Source organism: Giraffa tippelskirchi, chromosome 6, assembly GCF_054371585.1.
Source record: "Giraffa tippelskirchi isolate mGirTip1 chromosome 6, T2T-mGirTip1v1.2.pri, whole genome shotgun sequence".
In the NCBI taxonomy this organism is placed as follows: Eukaryota; Metazoa; Chordata; class Mammalia; order Artiodactyla; family Giraffidae; genus Giraffa; species Giraffa tippelskirchi.
The window spans coordinates 137,765,408-137,783,511 of record NC_137280.1 but is presented as its reverse complement, the minus strand read 5'-3'; the positions used below and the strand labels follow the sequence as shown (position 1 = coordinate 137,783,511).

The 18,104-nt window shown below is 43.2% G+C and overlaps 1 protein-coding gene across 2 annotated transcripts in view; it reads left to right on the top strand.

The window, feature by feature from the left end:
• Nucleotides 1-519: 519 nt before the first annotated feature.
• LOC145508725 (uncharacterized) overlaps nucleotides 520-18,104 on the top strand; it is a 617,339-nt gene continuing 599,754 nt past the window's right edge. Inside the window, exons 1-2 of one of the 2 annotated variants that reach the window (XR_014055566.1) lie at nucleotides 520-620; nucleotides 892-1,160. Coding sequence is in view for 1 of the 2 variants with exons in the window: in XM_081495991.1 (XP_081352117.1) it covers nucleotides 602-620; nucleotides 892-1,160 (288 nt within the window). In the remaining variant the exon portion in view is untranslated. The remainder of the gene's footprint in view (nucleotides 621-891; nucleotides 1,161-18,104) is intronic. The other variant, XM_081495991.1, reaches the window with a different exon arrangement.

The window sequence follows — 18,104 nt, the reverse complement described above, 5'->3', positions numbered from 1 at the left end:
AAAACCTATTAGAACAAGTCAGAGAGCCATCCCAGCTGTGATGAGATAGGATAGCCAAGAAGGGCCCACTAAGGGTGCTATAGGAGGACAGAGCTGTCAGAGGCTGAATGTAACTGGCAGACAGTGGGCTCCTGAGGTGTCTCTGCCCTGGGGTTTACCTGGTTCCTGGCCATCAGGGAAGTTTCTGCCTGCCCCTCTCTACAGGGCATTTAGTAGACCATCCCCACTCAGTGGAATCCGAGCCTCCTTCACCAGCTCTGATCTCATTGACTGGGATTTGACACCAGGGCTGTAGCTGGACTGGGAGGACAGCTCCGGCACAGCCAAGTGTTACACATCCCGAGGGCCCCCAGGAGTCCTCCCACCCAGCCAGTGAGCCAGCAGATTCAGGGCCTGGGGTCTGGAGGTTAGAGGGGAAGAAGAGTGCCGTGGAGCTGCCTTTTGGGGTCCCTTTTGTGAGCTAAGTCACTTCAGTCATGTCCAACTCTTTGTGACACCACAGACTGTAGCCTGCCAGGCTCCTCTGTCCATGGGATTCTCCAGGCAAGAATACTGCAGTAGATCACCATGCCCTCCTCCAGGGATCAAACCCTGGTCTCTTATGCCTCCTGCATTGACAGGTGGGTTCTTGAGGGGAGAAGGCAGCTCAGCTGACTTCTGTGTACATGTGGCTTTCTCCCCTGGGCCCCCAAGAGGCAGCTGGACTCATCCTGCTGGACAAGGAGCGGGGTCCTGAGCCTGCAGGAGTCAGGGTTAGGGTGTGCCGACAGAGGACTTGCTCTCCCTTGGGGCTGTTCTGAGCTCTGGGTGCTTCCTGGGACCTCAGAGAACACAGAGGCATCCTCCCGCTCCTCATTTTAAATATAGCTTAATTTTCCCTAACTGTGAAAGAAGCGCGGCAGCTGCGACGGACTGCACAGAAGCGTGGCCGAGAGGAGCTACCCCACGCCCAAGGTCAGAGGCGTGGCCGAAAGTGCCAGGCTGCGATGGCACAGGAGCAGCCGAGAGGAGCTACCCCACGTCCGAGGTCAGGGGTGGCGGCCGAGAGGAGCTACCCCATGTCCAAGGAGCACGGCTGTGCGAGCACAGGAGGGCCGAGAGGAGCTACTTCACGTTCAGGGACAGGAGGGGCGACCGTGTGGAGATACCCCTCCTCCAAGGTAAGGAGCAGCGGCTGCACTTTGCTGGAGCAGCCCTGAAGAGATACCCCATGTCCAAGGTAAGAGAAACCCAAGTAAGACGGTAGGTGTTGCAAGAGGGCATCAGAGGGCAGACACACTGAAACCATAATCACAGAAAACTAGCCAATCTGATCACACGGACCACAGCCTTGTCTGACTCAATGAAACTAAGCCATGCCGTGTGGGGCCACCCAAGATAGATGGGTCATGGTGGAGAGATCTGACAGAATGTGGTCCACTGGAGAAGGGAATGACAAACCACTTCAGTATTCTTGCCTTGAGAACCCCATGAACAGTATGAAAAGGCAAAATGATAGGATATTGAAAGAGGAACTCCCCAGGTCGGTAGGTGCCCAATATGCTACTGGAGATCAGTGGAGAAATAACTTCAGAAAGAATGAAGGGATGGAGCCAAAGCAAAAACAACACCCAGTTGTGGATGGGACTGGTGATAGAAGCAAGGTCTGATGCTGTAAAGAGCAATATTGCATAGGAACCTGGAATGTTAGGTCCATGAATCAAGGCAAATTGGAAGTGGTCAAACAGGAGATGGCACGAGTGAACGTCAACATTCTAGGAATCAGTGAACTAAAATGGACTGGAATGGGTGAATTTAACTCAGATGACCATTATATCTACTACTGTGGGCAGGAATCCCTTAGAAGAAATGGAGTAGCTATCATCGTCAACAAAAGAGTCCGAAATGCAGTGCTTGGATGCAATCTCAAAAATGACAGAATGATCTCTGTTCTTTTCCAAGGCAAACCATTCAATATCATGATAATCCAAGCCTATGCCCCAACCAGTAACGCTGAAGAAGCTGAAGTTGAACTGTTCTATGAAGACCTACAAGACCTTTTAGAACTAACACCCCAAAAAATGTCATTTTCATTATAGGGGACTGGAATGCAAAAGTAGGAAGTCAAGAAACACCTGGAATAACAGGCAAATTTGGCCTTGGAGTACAGAATGAAGCAGGGCAAAGGCTAATAGAGTTCTGCCAAGAGAATGCATTGGTCATAGCAAACACCCTCTTCCAACAACACAAGAGAAGACTCTACACATGGACATCACCAGATGGTCAACACCGAAATCAGATTGATTATATTCTTTGCAGCCAAAGATGGAGAAGCTCTATACAATCAGCAAAAACAAGACTGAGAGCTGACTGTGGCTCAGATGATGAACTCCTTATTGCCAAATTCAGACTTAAATTGAAGAAAGTAGGGAAAACCACTAGACCATTCAGGTATGACCTAAATCAAATCCCTTATGATTATACAGTGGAAGTGAGAAATAGATTTAAGGGAGTAGATCTGATAGACAGAGTGCCTGATAAACTGTGGATGGAAGTTCGTGACATTGTACAGGAGACAGGGATCAAGACCATCCCCGTGGAAAAGAAATGCAAAAAAGCAAAATGGCTGTCTGAAGAGGCCTTACAAATAGCTGTGAAAAGAAGAAAAGTGAAAAGCAAAGGAGAAAAGGAAAGATACTCCCATTTGAATGCAGAGTTCCAAGGAATAGCAAGGAGAGATAAGAAACCCTTCCTCAATGATCAGTGCAAAGAAATAGAGAAAAACAACAGAATGGGAAAGACTAGAGATCTCTTCAAGAAAATTAGAGATACCAAGGGAACATTTTATGCAAAGATGGGCTCAGTAAAGGACAGAAATGGTAGGGACCTAACAGAAGCAGAAGATATTAAGAAGAGGTGGCAAGAATACACAGAAGAACTGTACAAAAAAGATCTTCACGACCCAGATAATCACGATGGTGTGATCACTCACCTAGAGCCAGACATCCTGGAATGTGCAGTCAAGTAGGCCTTAGGAAGAATCACTATGAACAAAACTAGTGGAGGTGATGGAATTCCAGTTGAGCTATTTCAAATCCTGAAAGATGATGCTGTGAAAGTGCTGTACCCAATATGCCAGCAAATTTGCAGGTGTCCCTTGACGGTGAAACTACTACAGGTTCTGTGCTGGGTTTGCCCAGGGAGCTTTCATCAAGACTGACAGTGCGGAGCTGGAACTCAGGGAAAGCCCCTGGGGCAGGCTGCCGCCTCCCTCCTGGGGCCACCAACAGCCTGTGAGGCAGACAGTGGATGGGAGACCTGGGAAGTGAGGAGAGGCAAAGAGCTCCTGCAAAACTTTATCTCCCCTCTCTCCTCTCACTTCTCTCTCCTTTCTCTTCTCTCGCTTCTTTCTCCTTGTCAACAGCTTATCCCTTTTCCCCTGCAGATTGCCCCTGCGACTTTAGAATTTAGAACTAAAACCCAGAAGCAGGGTTGCCTTGCTTCACCAGTCTCCCCTGAGGCCAGCAAACAGAGCCATGGCTCATGTGGGCAAGGAAGGAACGCAGGGAGAGCAAGCCACAGTAGCTCCTGCTCTTGCCAATCCTTCTACACAGTGACAACACCACCAGAGAATATCTCAACTTATTATTCTACTGTCACTGTTTTCTAAATGTAATTAAGAATTCTTTTTTACAGGGTAACCTTTATTAGCTGTAAGATAATCCAACATGTTGGCATTTCCTGTTTCCCCAATGCTTTCCTGTTACATGTAACTAGAATGAACATTCTTATACCTAAAATGCGGATGGATCTCTGGTGTTCTCTCATGATTCCTGGCAGTAGGGTTACTGGGTTAAAGAGTCTAGCTTAAAAAATTATTTTCTTTATTTTTAAAAATTGTGGTGAGAATAGATAATGAGGTCTACCTCAACAAATGTTTAAGTGTACATACAGTATAGTTAACTGTAGGTACAGATCTCTATAACTTACTCATCTTGCATAATTGAAGCTTTTTCTAATGTGCCATGGAAATAGGCAATCTATCTGAGCATAACTGAAGGTTTATACTCACTGGAGAGCACCTACCTTGTCCCCCTCCTTCAGCCCCTCATCCGGCTCATTTTTAAGGAACTTGGTCTTTTTTGTCCTCTAGCATGTGTGCATGTATGCTCAGTCATGTCTGACTCTTTGCGACCAGACAGACTGTAGCCACCAGGCTCCTCTGTCCATGGAATTCTCCAGGCAAGAATACTGGAGTGGGTAGCCATTCCTTTCTCCAGGAGATCTTCCTGACCCAGGGATTGAACCCTCATTTCCTGCATCTCCTGCTTTGGCAGGCGGATTATTTACCATTGTGCCATCTGAGAAGCCCTGATGGTTGTGCAAATTCCCACTCAGAGTCCTAAGTTCTTCTCAGGGATCAGAGGCAACCTTTGGCATTGCTCCAGGGACTTCACAGGCTTGACTCTTGGGATCCAGTGGCTTCTTTCTCTGAGATGTTCTGAAAGCTTCATGGAGCCCAGCAGTGAAATCCCCCTGGTCACGTGCACCTGGGGGAATGTACCTCCTTCCCTAGTGGCTTCCCTGAGGTGAGCATTTGGAGCTCACCTCACCTGGGCCCAGGGATGGGGAACAGAGAGGTCCTTAGGAAGCGGATGCTGCTGGCACAACCCTGAGGTGGACCCTGGTGAGGCAAGAGGCTCTTGAAGAATGTACACATCTGCTTCATGGCAGGAAAGGGCACAGGTAGGCTGATGCCCTGGAGTTCTGATGGCATTGTGGGGATGAGGAGGCACTCTGAACAACACATGCTTATTCCTTCATTCTTAGAATTGAGCAGCTTTGTAGCTGAAATTCAGCCTTTGTAGCCTGGTGCCTGAATAGACTCTCAGAGACAGAGTCTGGGGTGAAGTAGAAAAGAATAGCTTGATTGTTTCCCCAGGAAAAAGGGCTACAGTGGGCTAAAGCCCTCAAAACTGTGCATCCCCCCTGGAGAGTGGTAGCGAGGTTTATAGCAATGGTTCCGAGAGGAGGGCGTGATCTTCTGGACATTCTTCTGATTGGTTGGTGGTGAGGTAATTGGGAATCAGCATCATCAACCTTCTGGTTCCAGCAGGTCTGTGGTCTCTGTGCTTGTGGACAGCATACAGTTAACTTCTTCCACCTGGTGGGGGCTTCAGTGTCTTCAGAACAGCTCAAAGATATTGTTAATGTGTGTCCCTTGAGGAGGAATCCGGACCCTGCCCCAAGCTGGGGTTTCTTCACTGCCCCTCCCTTGTCTCTGCATCCCCTCCCTTCTGTAATTAGCAACTGTCTGAACCTGTCCTTCCTTTGGAACTCAGGGAAGGTCATGGAGGCTGGATGAAGCCTGTTTCCTCCAAGCAAGAAACGAGGGACGAGGAAAGGCGTTTGTGCCCAGGAGCCCCACAGGGGCCTGCTTGGTTTCAGCTTTTTCTCTTCTAACGTTTTTCCTCTGTGGTTGCTTCCAGATGCCCATCTGCAAACTGGAATGGGTCTATGATGGAATTTTCATTTGTCTGTGGCAAACTAAGAAAGAAAAAAAAAAAAAGGACTGCGTGTGAATTTTTAATGAGGCTGGGTTTATTTAATTTCAAGGACTGTCTTTTATTCTGAGACAATGACCTTCCTTTTGGTGTTAAAATGTTCTTTCTTTTATGAAATGATTATGAAAGTAAATGGCATTTTCTTTCATCGCCTCACATAGCAATTGAAAAGCCTGAAAGTTCTAGGTGGGGGCCTTTCCGTGCATGACCTCACTTCCAACTTTTGTGTTTGTATGTAGGTTTATCTAGTTAAAAATCTAAAAATTTAGAGTCCACCGATAAGTCCTTTCAAGGGTGAGCCTAGCCCATGGCTTTACTTCTCATCATATTGCTTCCAACAAACTGTTCACTCAGCAAATCTCAAGAGCCCACCACACTATGAACCAGGCCTTGTCCTGGGAGCTATGGTGGTGGGGGGTGGGTCACAAGCTTCCCAAGGTCTTAACCCTCCTGGAGTGGGCTGAAAATGACCTTTCAACAGATATCCATGTCAAAGCTCTGGAACTTGTGAATGGACCTCATCTTGCAGACACTGGAGATACAGATCTGGAGAGGGGGCATATTTCCTGGACTATCCAGTGAACCCTCGATGCAGTCACATACATCCTTACAAGAGAGAGGCAGGGGGAGTTTTGAGAGATACACTGAGGAGGAGGAGGTGGTGTGAAGAGGGAGGCTAAGATTGGAGTGATGTAGCCTCAAGCCACAGAACGCTTGCAGCCTCCAGGGGCTGGCCGAGGCAAAGAACAGATTCTCCCAGGAGCCTCTGCAGGGAGGGTAGCCCTGTCAACACCCTTTTTTTGTCAACAAAATCAGGTGACCCTACATTTTGGAGTTCTGGCCTCCAGAACTGTGAAAGAATTCCTATTGTTTTCAGTTGTCAAGTTTGTGATAATTTTTTACATCAGGAAACTAATATTCCCTCCACCAAGTCAAAGAGGCCAGCTAAGCCAGACTGAGTTACTGGGCGTGGTTGTCCCAAAGGAGTCAGAATTTACTATACTGCTCATTATTACAAATCCTGTGTCATGAATTTTGACTGGTCCAGCCTTTCTGGGAATCCTCCAAATCTCTCTCTCCCAAGCCTGGACCTGTCCCTTGAGACGTTACTTCTCACTCTGCTCCCCATGGATTCTACCCTGGCCCCCAGGTAGTGATGTCAGTGTCAGGTGTGAACTTTACTCCAAACACAGGTGTGTGCAATAGCTAGTTCATATTTCTAAAACGGGTTGAATCTGCTGCAAGATTTCATGGTTCTGGGTGGTGGGTGATTCCACTGCAGGCATCCCTCAGGCCTTTCCTTTTCCCTGGCATGTCCTGAAGTCTTGTGTACCAGGGGTTGGTGGGGGGCAGTGTGTATGGCTCAGACCTTGTGTCCACACACTCACAGCTGATACCTTCTTTGTTCAAGCCTACGGGATCTTCAAGGCGCGTGGCTCTGTATCTTCTATGCCTACCTGGCCCTGGAAAGCACACGGGGCACAGATTCTCAAGGTGTGTCACAAAACATCTCCTTTGATTTCCAAGTGCTTCCCTGCCTGCGAGGGGCAGGAGGCACCTGCAGACCACTTGATCCACTCAGCCCTGGAAGACATTTCCTGTTGCTTCCTTTTCTGTTTCTCAAACTCCCAAGCTCACCTTTCTTTCTCCCTCTGAGTGACAATTCAGAGGAATCCCCCTATTATGGCTTGAATTGTATCCCACTCTTAAATTCCTAAATTGAATCCCTACTTCCTACCACTCCCCCCTCAGTGACTCTATTTGGAGATGGAAGTAGTTAAGGTTGAAATGGGTCATTAGGGTGGGGGCTTTCAGTTCAGTTCAGTCACTCAGTCGTGTCTGACTCTTTGTGACCCCGTGGACTGTAGCACGCCAGGCTTCTCTGTCCATCACAAACTCCCGGAGCTTGCTCAAACTCATGTCCATCGAGTCGGTGATGCCATCCAACCATCTCATCCTCTGTCGTCCCCTTCTCCTCCTGCCTTCATCTTTCCCAGCATCAGGGTCTTTTCCAATGAGTCAGTTTTTCACATCAGGTGGCCAAAGTATTGGGGCTTCAGCTTCAGCATCAGTCCTTCCAACGAATATTCAGGACTGATTTCCTTTAGGATGGACTGGCTTGATCTCCTTGCTACCCAAAGGACTCTCAAGAATCTTCTCCAACACCACAGTTCAAAAGCAATCAATTCTTCGGTACTCAGCTTTCTTTATGGTCCAACTCTCACATCCATACATGACTACTAGAAAAACCATAGCTTTGACTAGACGGGCCTTTGTTGGCAAAGTAATGTCTCTGCTTTTTAACATGCTGTCTAGGTTGGTCATAGCTTTTCTTCCAAGGAGCAAGCATCTTGTAATGTGGGGGCTTAATGGCATTCTTTTTTTAAAAAGTTATCTATTTACTTTTGGCTGTGCTAGGTCTTTGTTGATGAGCAGGCTTTCTCTAGTTGGGGCAAGCGGGGTCTACTCTTTAGTTGCCGGGCTAGGGCTTCTCAGTGGGTGGCCTGTCACTGCGAAGCACGGGGCTCTGGGCGTGCAGGCTTTAGTAGTTGTGGCTCACAGACTCCAGAGCTCAGGCTCATTTGTTGTGGTGCACGGGGAGCCCTGTGGCATGTGGGATCTTCCCTGACCAGGGAACAAATCAGTATCCCCTGCATTGCAAGAAAGATTCTTGACTACCTAAGGGAAGCCCCTAATGACATTCTTAAGAGAAAGGGACACCAGGGATTTGTGGGCACAGAGAAGAGGCTAAGTGAGGATACAGGGAGGTGACAGTCTGCACGCCTGGAAATGAAGTCTCATTAGAAACCAGCCCTGACGGCACCCTGATCTCTGACTTCCAGGTGCCAGAACCGTGAGAAAATAAGCTTCTGTTGTTGAAGCCCCCAGTCTGTAATGTTTTTTTCCGTCAGCGCCGGCGACTAACGCGCCGCCTCAGTGAAGCTGTGCACGTGTGCTTAGTCGCTCAGTCGTGTCTGCCTCTTTGCGACCCCGTGGACTGTAGCCCACCAGGCTCCTCTGTCCATGAGCTTCTCCAAGCAAAAATACTGGAGTGGGTTGCCATGCCCTCCCCCAGGGCATCTTCCCCACCCAGGGATCGAACCCGTGTCTCCTGCATCTCCTACACTGGCATGCAGGTTCTTTACCTCTAATGCAACCTGGTGGGTTTTTCCAGTGAAGCTGAGTTTTTCCAAAAGAGACGTCATTCTTCTGATGGCCACCCTGCTCTGTTTGCCCAGAAACCATCCTGTGAGGTGATGTTCAGAGACAGGTAAGCACTTGCAGTCCATGGGGTCTCAAAGAGTCAGTCACAACTTAGCGACTGAACAACAACAAGCGCCTCCAGCTTACCTCTGTGGCACCAGGAGCACCCAAACACAGCCAGTCCATTGTCCTGCCACTTTAGCCCTGCTTCTGTTTGCAAACACATGGCTCTCCTGGGGCTATGTGCTGCTCAACATGTTCCATTCAGGATACCAGTGCTCAGAGCCTCCAGCTCCCCCAGTCCATGACTGGGCAGGACAGGCACACATGAGGCTAAAACCCTGGAGGTGAGGAAGGAGGAGGTGTAGAATTTTACTTACCGGTGTTTCCCAAAATATATTCTGTAAGTTAATAGGTAATACCTCAAGGAGTTCTGTGGTGTAAGATTAGGGAACTGTTGGGTTGAGTTAGGCATATTTTGGTTTTTGTTTTACATTAGGTTTTCACAGTATCTTTAATGTGCTAATATCCACTGTGCATCTCTAAGGGGAAATTCACATAGACAGAATTTCTCAAACCTAGGGGACCACTTAGCTATCTTTTCACTGAGCATCTCTTAGGTTCAGTGTCTGGTGGACCCCATTTTGAGTTCTGTTGATACTCAGTGGAGAATTATAAAGTATGAGATCTGGAAAGGATGCTTGAGATTCATTAGTCTGAAGCCCTTGGATTTAAATTTGGGAAATTGAGGCTCAGGGAGGTTGAAGGGACTTGCCAGGATTATCCACTTGTTACAAAGAGCTGGGGCTAGAACCCAAGTCTCCTGATTCCCAGCATGATATTCTTTTCTTTCTTTCTTAAAAAAAAAAGCCTTTTAATTTTGTATTGGGGTAGAGCCGATTAACAATAAATGTTGTGATAGTTTCCAGTGAACAGTGAAGGAACTCAGCCAAACATATACATATATCCATTCTCCCCCAACTCCCCTCCCATCAGACTGCCACATAACATTGAACTGTTTCATGTGCTATACAGTAGGTCCTTGTTGGTTATCCATTTTAAATATAGCAGTGTGTACTTGTCTATCCCAACTCCCTAACTATCCCTTCTCCCCATCCTTTCCCCCGGCAACCATAAGCTCGTTCTCGAAGTCTGTAAGTCTGTTTCTGTTCTGTACTTAAGTTCATTTGTATCTCTTCTTTTTAGATTCCACATATAAAGGATGTCATACAATATTTCTCCTTCTCTGTCTGACTTACTACACTCAGTATGACACTCTCTAGGTCCATTCATGTCCCAGCATGGTGTTCTTATTTCTACATGCCTGCTGCCTCCTCTGCTGACATACACGGGAGGCAGGTTGCTGAAAACTGCTGGCTCCAGGGAGACACAGGCAGGCATCCAGCCTTGACCCAACTCCTACTCAGGGAGCAATGCTTGCTTTGTGGTGCTTAATTCCAACAGTGAGTAATCTGGAAGGGTACTCAGCATCTTACCTAATTTTTTTTTTAAAGGAAGAAATCATTTTGCACTTGATAAATCAAATCCAAATCAATTTTATCCAGTACATTTCCTGGTAAGATTGAAGGCCTCAGGGAAATTTAATCCCATGTTTCTGATTCATCTTCGTTTGAACTCATCTATTTTCGTTTTCTATGCTGTTTCCTTAGCCCCAGCCCTCTGAGCTTTCCTATAATCTCTTTTCTCTCAGGAACAAGGCATTCTATTTGGACAGATGGAAAGATTCTCTACCCCCGAATGCCATGGCCCACCTCCACGTAAAAACACCTGAACAATTTTAAGAACCTTTCAAACTGGAAAGAGTATGTCAGATGGCTGCAGAGAATCAAAAGAGTGTTTGGGTCAAGAGAATGGAAGTGATTAATGGCCCCTCCAAATCAGGCCTAGGAAACTTTTAGAATGATTCAACCTAAACGATGGTCAAGGGGTGATTTAACAATTTTAGCAGAAGAGCAGTTAAAATCTGGGGACCAGTTTCTCCAAGAACAGAAGAGGAAGGGAGGGTCTGAAGCAGCAGCTTGAAGGAATTCAGTCAGACAGATGGGAGAATTTCTTGACTGAGATGGTCTTTCACACACTGGAATAGATGTGAGGGATTTATAGAGGGGCCCATGGAGCACTGGAAAGATCACAGGCTTTGAAGGCTGATTCTATGTCTGGTCATAGTGCTTTTGAGATTTGCAAACTTGGGTGAGATAGTGACCTTAAAACCCTGTGTCTGTGTCTGGAAAAGCTTAAGTGATATATCTATCTCACAGCATTGTCAGGAGGAAAGGATAATATATGCCATGTTCTTGGCTCGTGTAAGGGGCTCAAAATTGGTGATGCTGACTATGCTGGTGGTCTTGATGATTGCAATGAGTGATCAGTGAGCACTGGTTCTCATTCTTTTACCCTTACAGTCTCACAGGGGATGAAGCCTTATGCTTATAAATTATCCAGTAACCAAGGAAAGGGAAGTGGCTACCTAGGGTGCTTGAAAGAACTAGGATTTCTGGGCATGGAAGACATTTTTCTCCCTCCTGGAGGAAAATAGGGTCTCACTGATACTGAGATTATTTTAAGGACCAGGAGAATCTGATATCTAGAAACATTTTCTCACATTTGGAATCATTACATGCACAGATTATTTGAGTAAATTCTTCCTGAATGGTGATGTAGGGCTGTAGTTCAAAGAGACTTGAATACATCTAAAATTAAGTTTTTCAGGTCAGGGAAGATCCTAGCTTTGATGGAGGAAATTATAGGTAGCTGAGGGTCCTATTTGGGACACATCTGTGAAGTGTTGCATTGGTTTTTGCTCTGCATAACCACTTTGCTTTGGTTTAAGTTTTTGCTTGTGACTCAAATGATAAAGAATCAGCTGCAGTGCAGGAGACCTGGGTTCAGTCCTTGGGTTGGAAAGATCCCCTGGAGAAGGAAATGGCTACCTGCTCCAATATTCTTGCCTGGAGAATTCCATGAACAGGGGAGACTGGAGGGCTACAGTCCATGGGATCACAAAGAGTCAGACACGACTGAGCGACTAATACTTGCACTTGCATTTTTTATTTGTTTTAGCAAATACCCAGAAATTTTCAGTGAGCATCATTATGTGGAGTCTCTTCCTGCCAATACACAGCCCACCTGAAAAATCCCATTCAATTAACTAGAGAGGGCAGTATAAGGTAAGGGCCAAAGTGAGTTGTAAGCAGTATAGACTGAATTAGAGAAGGTCTAGATCAGAGTAGCCAGAGTAATCATGGCCAGCTCCCCGAAGGAGTGGAGCCTTGTCCAAACCTTACAAGGAGTGATAGTTCTCAGAGAGGTAGAGGTGATAGACCATTTAGGTGGAGAGAGAGCCTGGACCAAGTTTTGAGGCCAGGAATGAATAGGATGATCATATGGGTGCCATCATGAGATGAGTAAGACATGAGGCAGGTCAGATGGTTGGGGACAGCTTACTGAGTCTTTGAAGTCATGCCAATGTGGCCTTTGAACTTGGTATCATAGGCAATGAGGAACTAGAGGAGGTGTTTTGACAAGCTAATGACATGACAATGATATATGGTAAACTGAATTTTTAAATGCTGGGTAGAAAACCTACCAAACCTAGAGAAGAAAATTAGGGAGAAAATTTAATTATAAAAATAGCTTGTCTTCATGGTTTAGCATTTAGAAAATACAGTTAAGTATTAGAAGAAAAAAGTATCTGTGGTTACCTACAGTTCTGTGAGTAATCTACTACTCACTGATATTTTTAATTTGTTATAGTTTTTCTTATTTTATTTAGTTTTTATGCATATGTAACTTACATATGTAAAATGTATATATTCAACTTCTTTACATGTTTAAAAAATATAACTGCTTTGCATTATCCTGAATTCTTCATAAATATAATGGAGGAGAAGGGGAAGACAGAGGATGATGTGGTTGAATGGCATCACTGACTCAATGGACTTGAGCTTGAACATACTCTGGGAGACAGTAAAGGACAGGGAAGCCTGGCGTGCTGCAGTCCCTGGGGTCTCAAAGAGTCAGACATGGCTTAGGGACTGAACAGGAACAACAATGTCTCATGACATTCTTAAATACACCAAGCCACAGCCTAGTTGCTAGATATTTAGTTTTAAAATTTCTACTTACCAAACATGATTTGGTAAGCATTTTGCATGTAGATGAATGAATGGCAAACATTTTACAAATATACGTATATGTATTTGTGCTTAGATTTGTCTTAAAATACTACTCAAACTAGAAATATTACATCAAACTTTATGGATAAATTAAAGAATTAATGATTTTTGAAAAATATTGCAAAATTGCTTTCTAAAAGGATGGTATCACTTTACATGTCCATTAACAGTATTTGATCATGCTTGCTTAAGTACCTCTTGCCTGCACTGTATATTCTAAACAAGACAAAAAAAAAACCTTTGCTAAATTGAAAGGTATAAATATTTTAATTTTCACCTCTTTGATTACTTGTAAAGCTGAATATTTTCCCATATGTTTGCACGCTATTTAAGCTTCTTTTATGAATTGCTCTCTGATATCCTTGGCCAATTATTTCTATTGGAGTTATAGTATTTTCTTATTACTGACTGAATTCTTTATATAGTAATGATGTTTAATAGCTATTTTTCTGATAAGATTTCTCTTTGGAAAAAAAATCAGAAAATGAAGATACATTTTATTTATTTATTTTTTTTTATTTTTATATATTTTTTTCACAGCAGCTATTTTATTTACATGCAATGCATTCTTTTAAAAATATTTATATTTAAGGTTTAAATATGCTCATCACAGAAAACTTGGGAAAAAAAAAAAACAGAAGGGGAAAAAAGTCATCAATGTATCTAACATCCAGATACAACCATGGAAATCTTGTATTTCTGTTGTTCATATTTTTTACATATAAATGTCAATATATGGACTATTCAAAATTTTATATGCTGATTTTCAGTTTTTCCTGATTATACAAAAATACCTGCTTTTTGTAGTTCATCTACATAATACAGAAAATTGTACATCAAAATGCCACCATCTAGAGAGAGCATCTTAAGGATGTTGGTGTAATTCTTTATATTATGTTTTCTTTTTTTTAAAAAAAGGTAAACAAGTAATTATGTTCACATTCTAGTTTGTTTTTTTTTTAATTTTAAATATTTGATTTTTTTCTCAAATAAATTTATTTTAGTTGGGGGCTAATCACCTTACAATATTGTAGCAGTTTTTGCCATACATTGACATGAATCAGCCATGGGTTTACATGTGTTCCCCTTCCTGGACCCCCCTCCCACCTCCCTCCCCATCCCATCCCTCTGGGCCATCCCATTGCCCCAGCCCTGAGCATTTGTCTCATGTATCGAACATGGAATGGTGTTCTGTTTCACATATGATAATATACATGTTTCAGTGCTATTCTCCCAGAATGTCCCACCCTCACCTTCTCCCTCAGAGTCCATAAGACTGTTCTATGCATCTGTGTCTCTTATTCTGTCTCGCATATAGGGTTATCGTTACCATTTTTCAAATTCCATATATATGCATTAGTATACTGTATTGGTGTTTTTCTTTCTGGCTTACTTCACTCTGTATTATGGGCTCCAGTTTCATCCATCTCAATAGAACCGATTCAAATGTATTTTTTTTAATGGCTGAGTAATATTCCATTGTGTATATGTACCATTCGTACATATACATTCGTACTTATCCATTCGTCTGCTGATGGACATCTAGGTTGCTTCCATGTCCTGGCTATTGTAAACAGTGCTGCGATGAACATTGGGGTACACACGTCTCTTTCAATTCTGGTTTCCTCCGTGTGTATGCCCAGCAGTGGGATTGCTGGGTCATATGGCAGTTCTATTCCCAGTTTTTTAAGGAATCTCCACACTGTTCTCCACAGTAGCTGTACTAGTTTGCATTCCCACCAACAGTGTAAGAGGGTTCCCTTTTCTCCACACCCTCTCCAGCATTTATTGCTTGTAGACTTTTGGATAGCAGCCATTCTGACTGGTGTGAAATGGTACCTCATTGTGGTTTTGATTTGCATTTCTCTAATAATGAGTGATGTTGAGCATCTTTTCATGTGTTTGTTAGCCATCTGTAAGTCTTCTTTGGAGAAATGTCTGTTTAGTTCTTTGGCCCATTTTTTGATTGGGTCGTTTATTTTTCTGGAATTCAGCTGCAGGAGTTGCTTGTATATTTTTGAGATTAATTGTTTGTCTGTTGCTTCATTTGCTATTATTTTCTCCCATTCTGAAGGCTGTCTTTTCACCTTGCTTATAGTTTCCTTTGTTGCACAAAAGCTTTTAATTTTAATTAGGTCCCATTTGTTTATTTTTGCTTTTATTTCCAATATTCTGGGAGGTGGGTCATGGAGGATCCTGCTGTGATTTATGTCGGAGAGTGTTTTGCCTATGTTTTCCTCTAGGAGTTTTCTAGTTTCTGGTCTTACGTTTAGAGCTTTAATCCATTTTGAGTTTATTTTTGTGTATGATGTTAGAAAGTGTTCTAGTTTCATTCTTTTACAAGTGGTTGACCAGTTTTCCCAGCACCACTTGTTAAAGAGATTGTCTTTTCTCCATTGTATTGAAGATACATTTTAAAAAGAGAAAGCAAGTAGCAATCATTATCCAACCAAACAGATATGTGTTATTGTTGTGAATTGTGAATACCCTTACAGATTTTTTTCTTCTGATCATAAATATACATACAAATAGGAACCTACATCAAAAGTGAGAAAAATGGGACAGCAATTTCCAAGCTATTTTGTAACTGCTTTGTTTCGTGTAGCAGACCGTAGACATCTCTTCCACTCCTGTAGTTCTATGAAGATTTACATTATCATATTAACTCTTTGGGTAAGATTTTATTGTACAGATAGATACTTAGTTTATTTGATCAATCTCCAAATTAATTTATTGTTGAAAAGGTTTCTTTTTTTCTATTGTAAGCATATCTATTGTAGTTGCAACTATATGCCACTAGTTAGCTATTTTGTACTTTCTTGTCCACATGTGGTCCACTTTTCTTTTGGTATGCTTATAGTTGGTAGTGGTTTAGTCTCTAAGTCATGTCTAACTCTTGGGACCCCATGAACTGGGGCCCACCAGGCTCCTCTGTCCATGGGATTTCCCAAGCAAGAATATTAGAGTGGGTTGCCATTTCCTCCTCCAGGGGATCTTCCTGACCCAGGGACTGAACCTGAGTTTCCTGCACTGCAGGTGGATTCTTTACCACTGTGCCACCAGAGAAGCCCTTGGTAGGCTTACAGTGAGGTATTTATCATTTCCTATGAGCTCCATTTATTTTTCTCTTTAAATACTTGATTCTATCAGTTTTTATCCCTATGAATATTTTCTTTTTTTCTGATTTTCTGATTCAATCTAAGTTATCTGAATTAGTTTTTGAATTACGTTTTTGAAATCTGGGGAAAACATGACTTTGTTGAAAGATGGAGGGTGGCTGATAATTTGAAGATAACAATAGAAACAGTTGTGCTGTACATGGAGCTTAACAGAGATTAGTTTCAACATTTTCTGATTTCTAGTTGCTTTTTTTTAAAAAATGGCACCTCCATTCTCCTGGACAAAGGCCATGAAAACAATTTCATCTGTATTTCCTCTTTCCATACATTCAGTGGGTCAACTTCTTCAGTTTCTTCGCATCATGCTTCGGCTTAGAACTTGACTTTCTTTCTTTTTCCATCATCATCTGAGTCTGAATCACTGCCACCTTGTGTGTGTCTCGGTGTGTGTGCACACATATGTATGTATGTGTGCACACATGCATGTGTCTGTGCACATGTGTGTGAGTATGTGTGTATATAAACAATTCTAAGAGGGCAGATCTTTGGAAATCTACTGACCGCTGTGTCCCTGCACTTAAAACAGACCTCAAAACCGAGTAGGTGCTCAACTGATATGTTTTGAAATGAAGAGCTGGTTTGGGGAAGGAGCATGGGTGCTTTAGCTGTTTTGCCCATCAGAGACTGCCCTCTTAGGAGGAAATTAGTCTGTCTACCCTTTATCCATCTGCTCATCATTCTTTATTCATGGGTGCCTGAAACCCCTTGTGAAAAGAGACAGGTTAAAAAAAGGAATTAATTGCAGTTATTAGCTAGAACTCTGTCCATAATATTGATAGAAACTGACTTGAACTAGATCAAATACAAGGGCAGAACTTACTATAAGGCTGTGGGTTGTTTCTGTGGAAATCACAGAGATGTAGCTGGACTTTAGGAAGGGGAATGAAAGGTTTCTGGGCTTTTTCTTCCTTTCTGAATGTCTGCTTTTGTCTGTTATTTTGTATTAATCCTAAAGACCAGTTTCCTCTTCTTCTTGGACTGAAGGAATGCAGGATTGTAGCCATGGGACAGCTCCTGAATTTGCATCTCCTCTATTCAAGAGCCTAACCTAGACTGAATTAGAATCTCTCAGTCTTATTTCCAAATTTTCCTAAGTTCCAAGCAACTGTGACTTGGGGGCAGGTCCATGCTATAAAAGCACAGCTTGTGGGGACCTGTGGGCTGTGTAGTAGTTAAGGGGACTTTGAAGTGTTTGCAGACACCATGAAGGGGTCCATAGTTACTATCATGAGCCAGGCTGTGGGCTGCTTATAATAGGCTGTCTTTATCATCCAAACTCTACTAAACTTTTCACCTTAGGACTGTCTATCTGGACTCACTCCGTTTTGGTCAAGGATTTCACAAGAATATCCCAGAGAGGGAAATGTTTGTAGGACTAATGAAATTCCAAGGATATGGGACTATATGGGAAAGTGTGGAACAATTAACACATGAGCATTGGGCTTCATGGTAACTTTCATTAAGGACACAGCTCTCCACTGTGTTTAATTACTCTCCCTTCAACTGGGATTGATGGACTTAGCTGTTCTGTGAGGTTATGTATGTTATATGCAGTATTTAGGACATACTTGAACAAAAGAGTGTTCATTGTTTGAAATTATTATTTAATTGGATATCCAGTATTTTATCTGCAATCCAGTATTTTATCCAACACCCTTAATTATACTTGGAGAGGAAGGTTTGAATAAATTGGAATTGATTAATCATATTTTTGATGTTCTGGTGTTTTGGCACATCTCAATAAATGAATGTGTTTGGCATCAAATTTTAAACCATTTATTACCATAGGTACATATTACTGGAAGGCAGGGTTGAGGGCAATGCAAAAAAAGGGGTGATCTATGGGGTAAATATTAGATTTTGAGTTAAACATTTCAGTGTTCTCTTTTCTACCCTAAAAACTAAACAATCAACCCTCAGAAACCCCACTCAGCTGTGTTTGTACTTTTGCCATTAGAGATTTATTCCTTTGGTTTAAATTT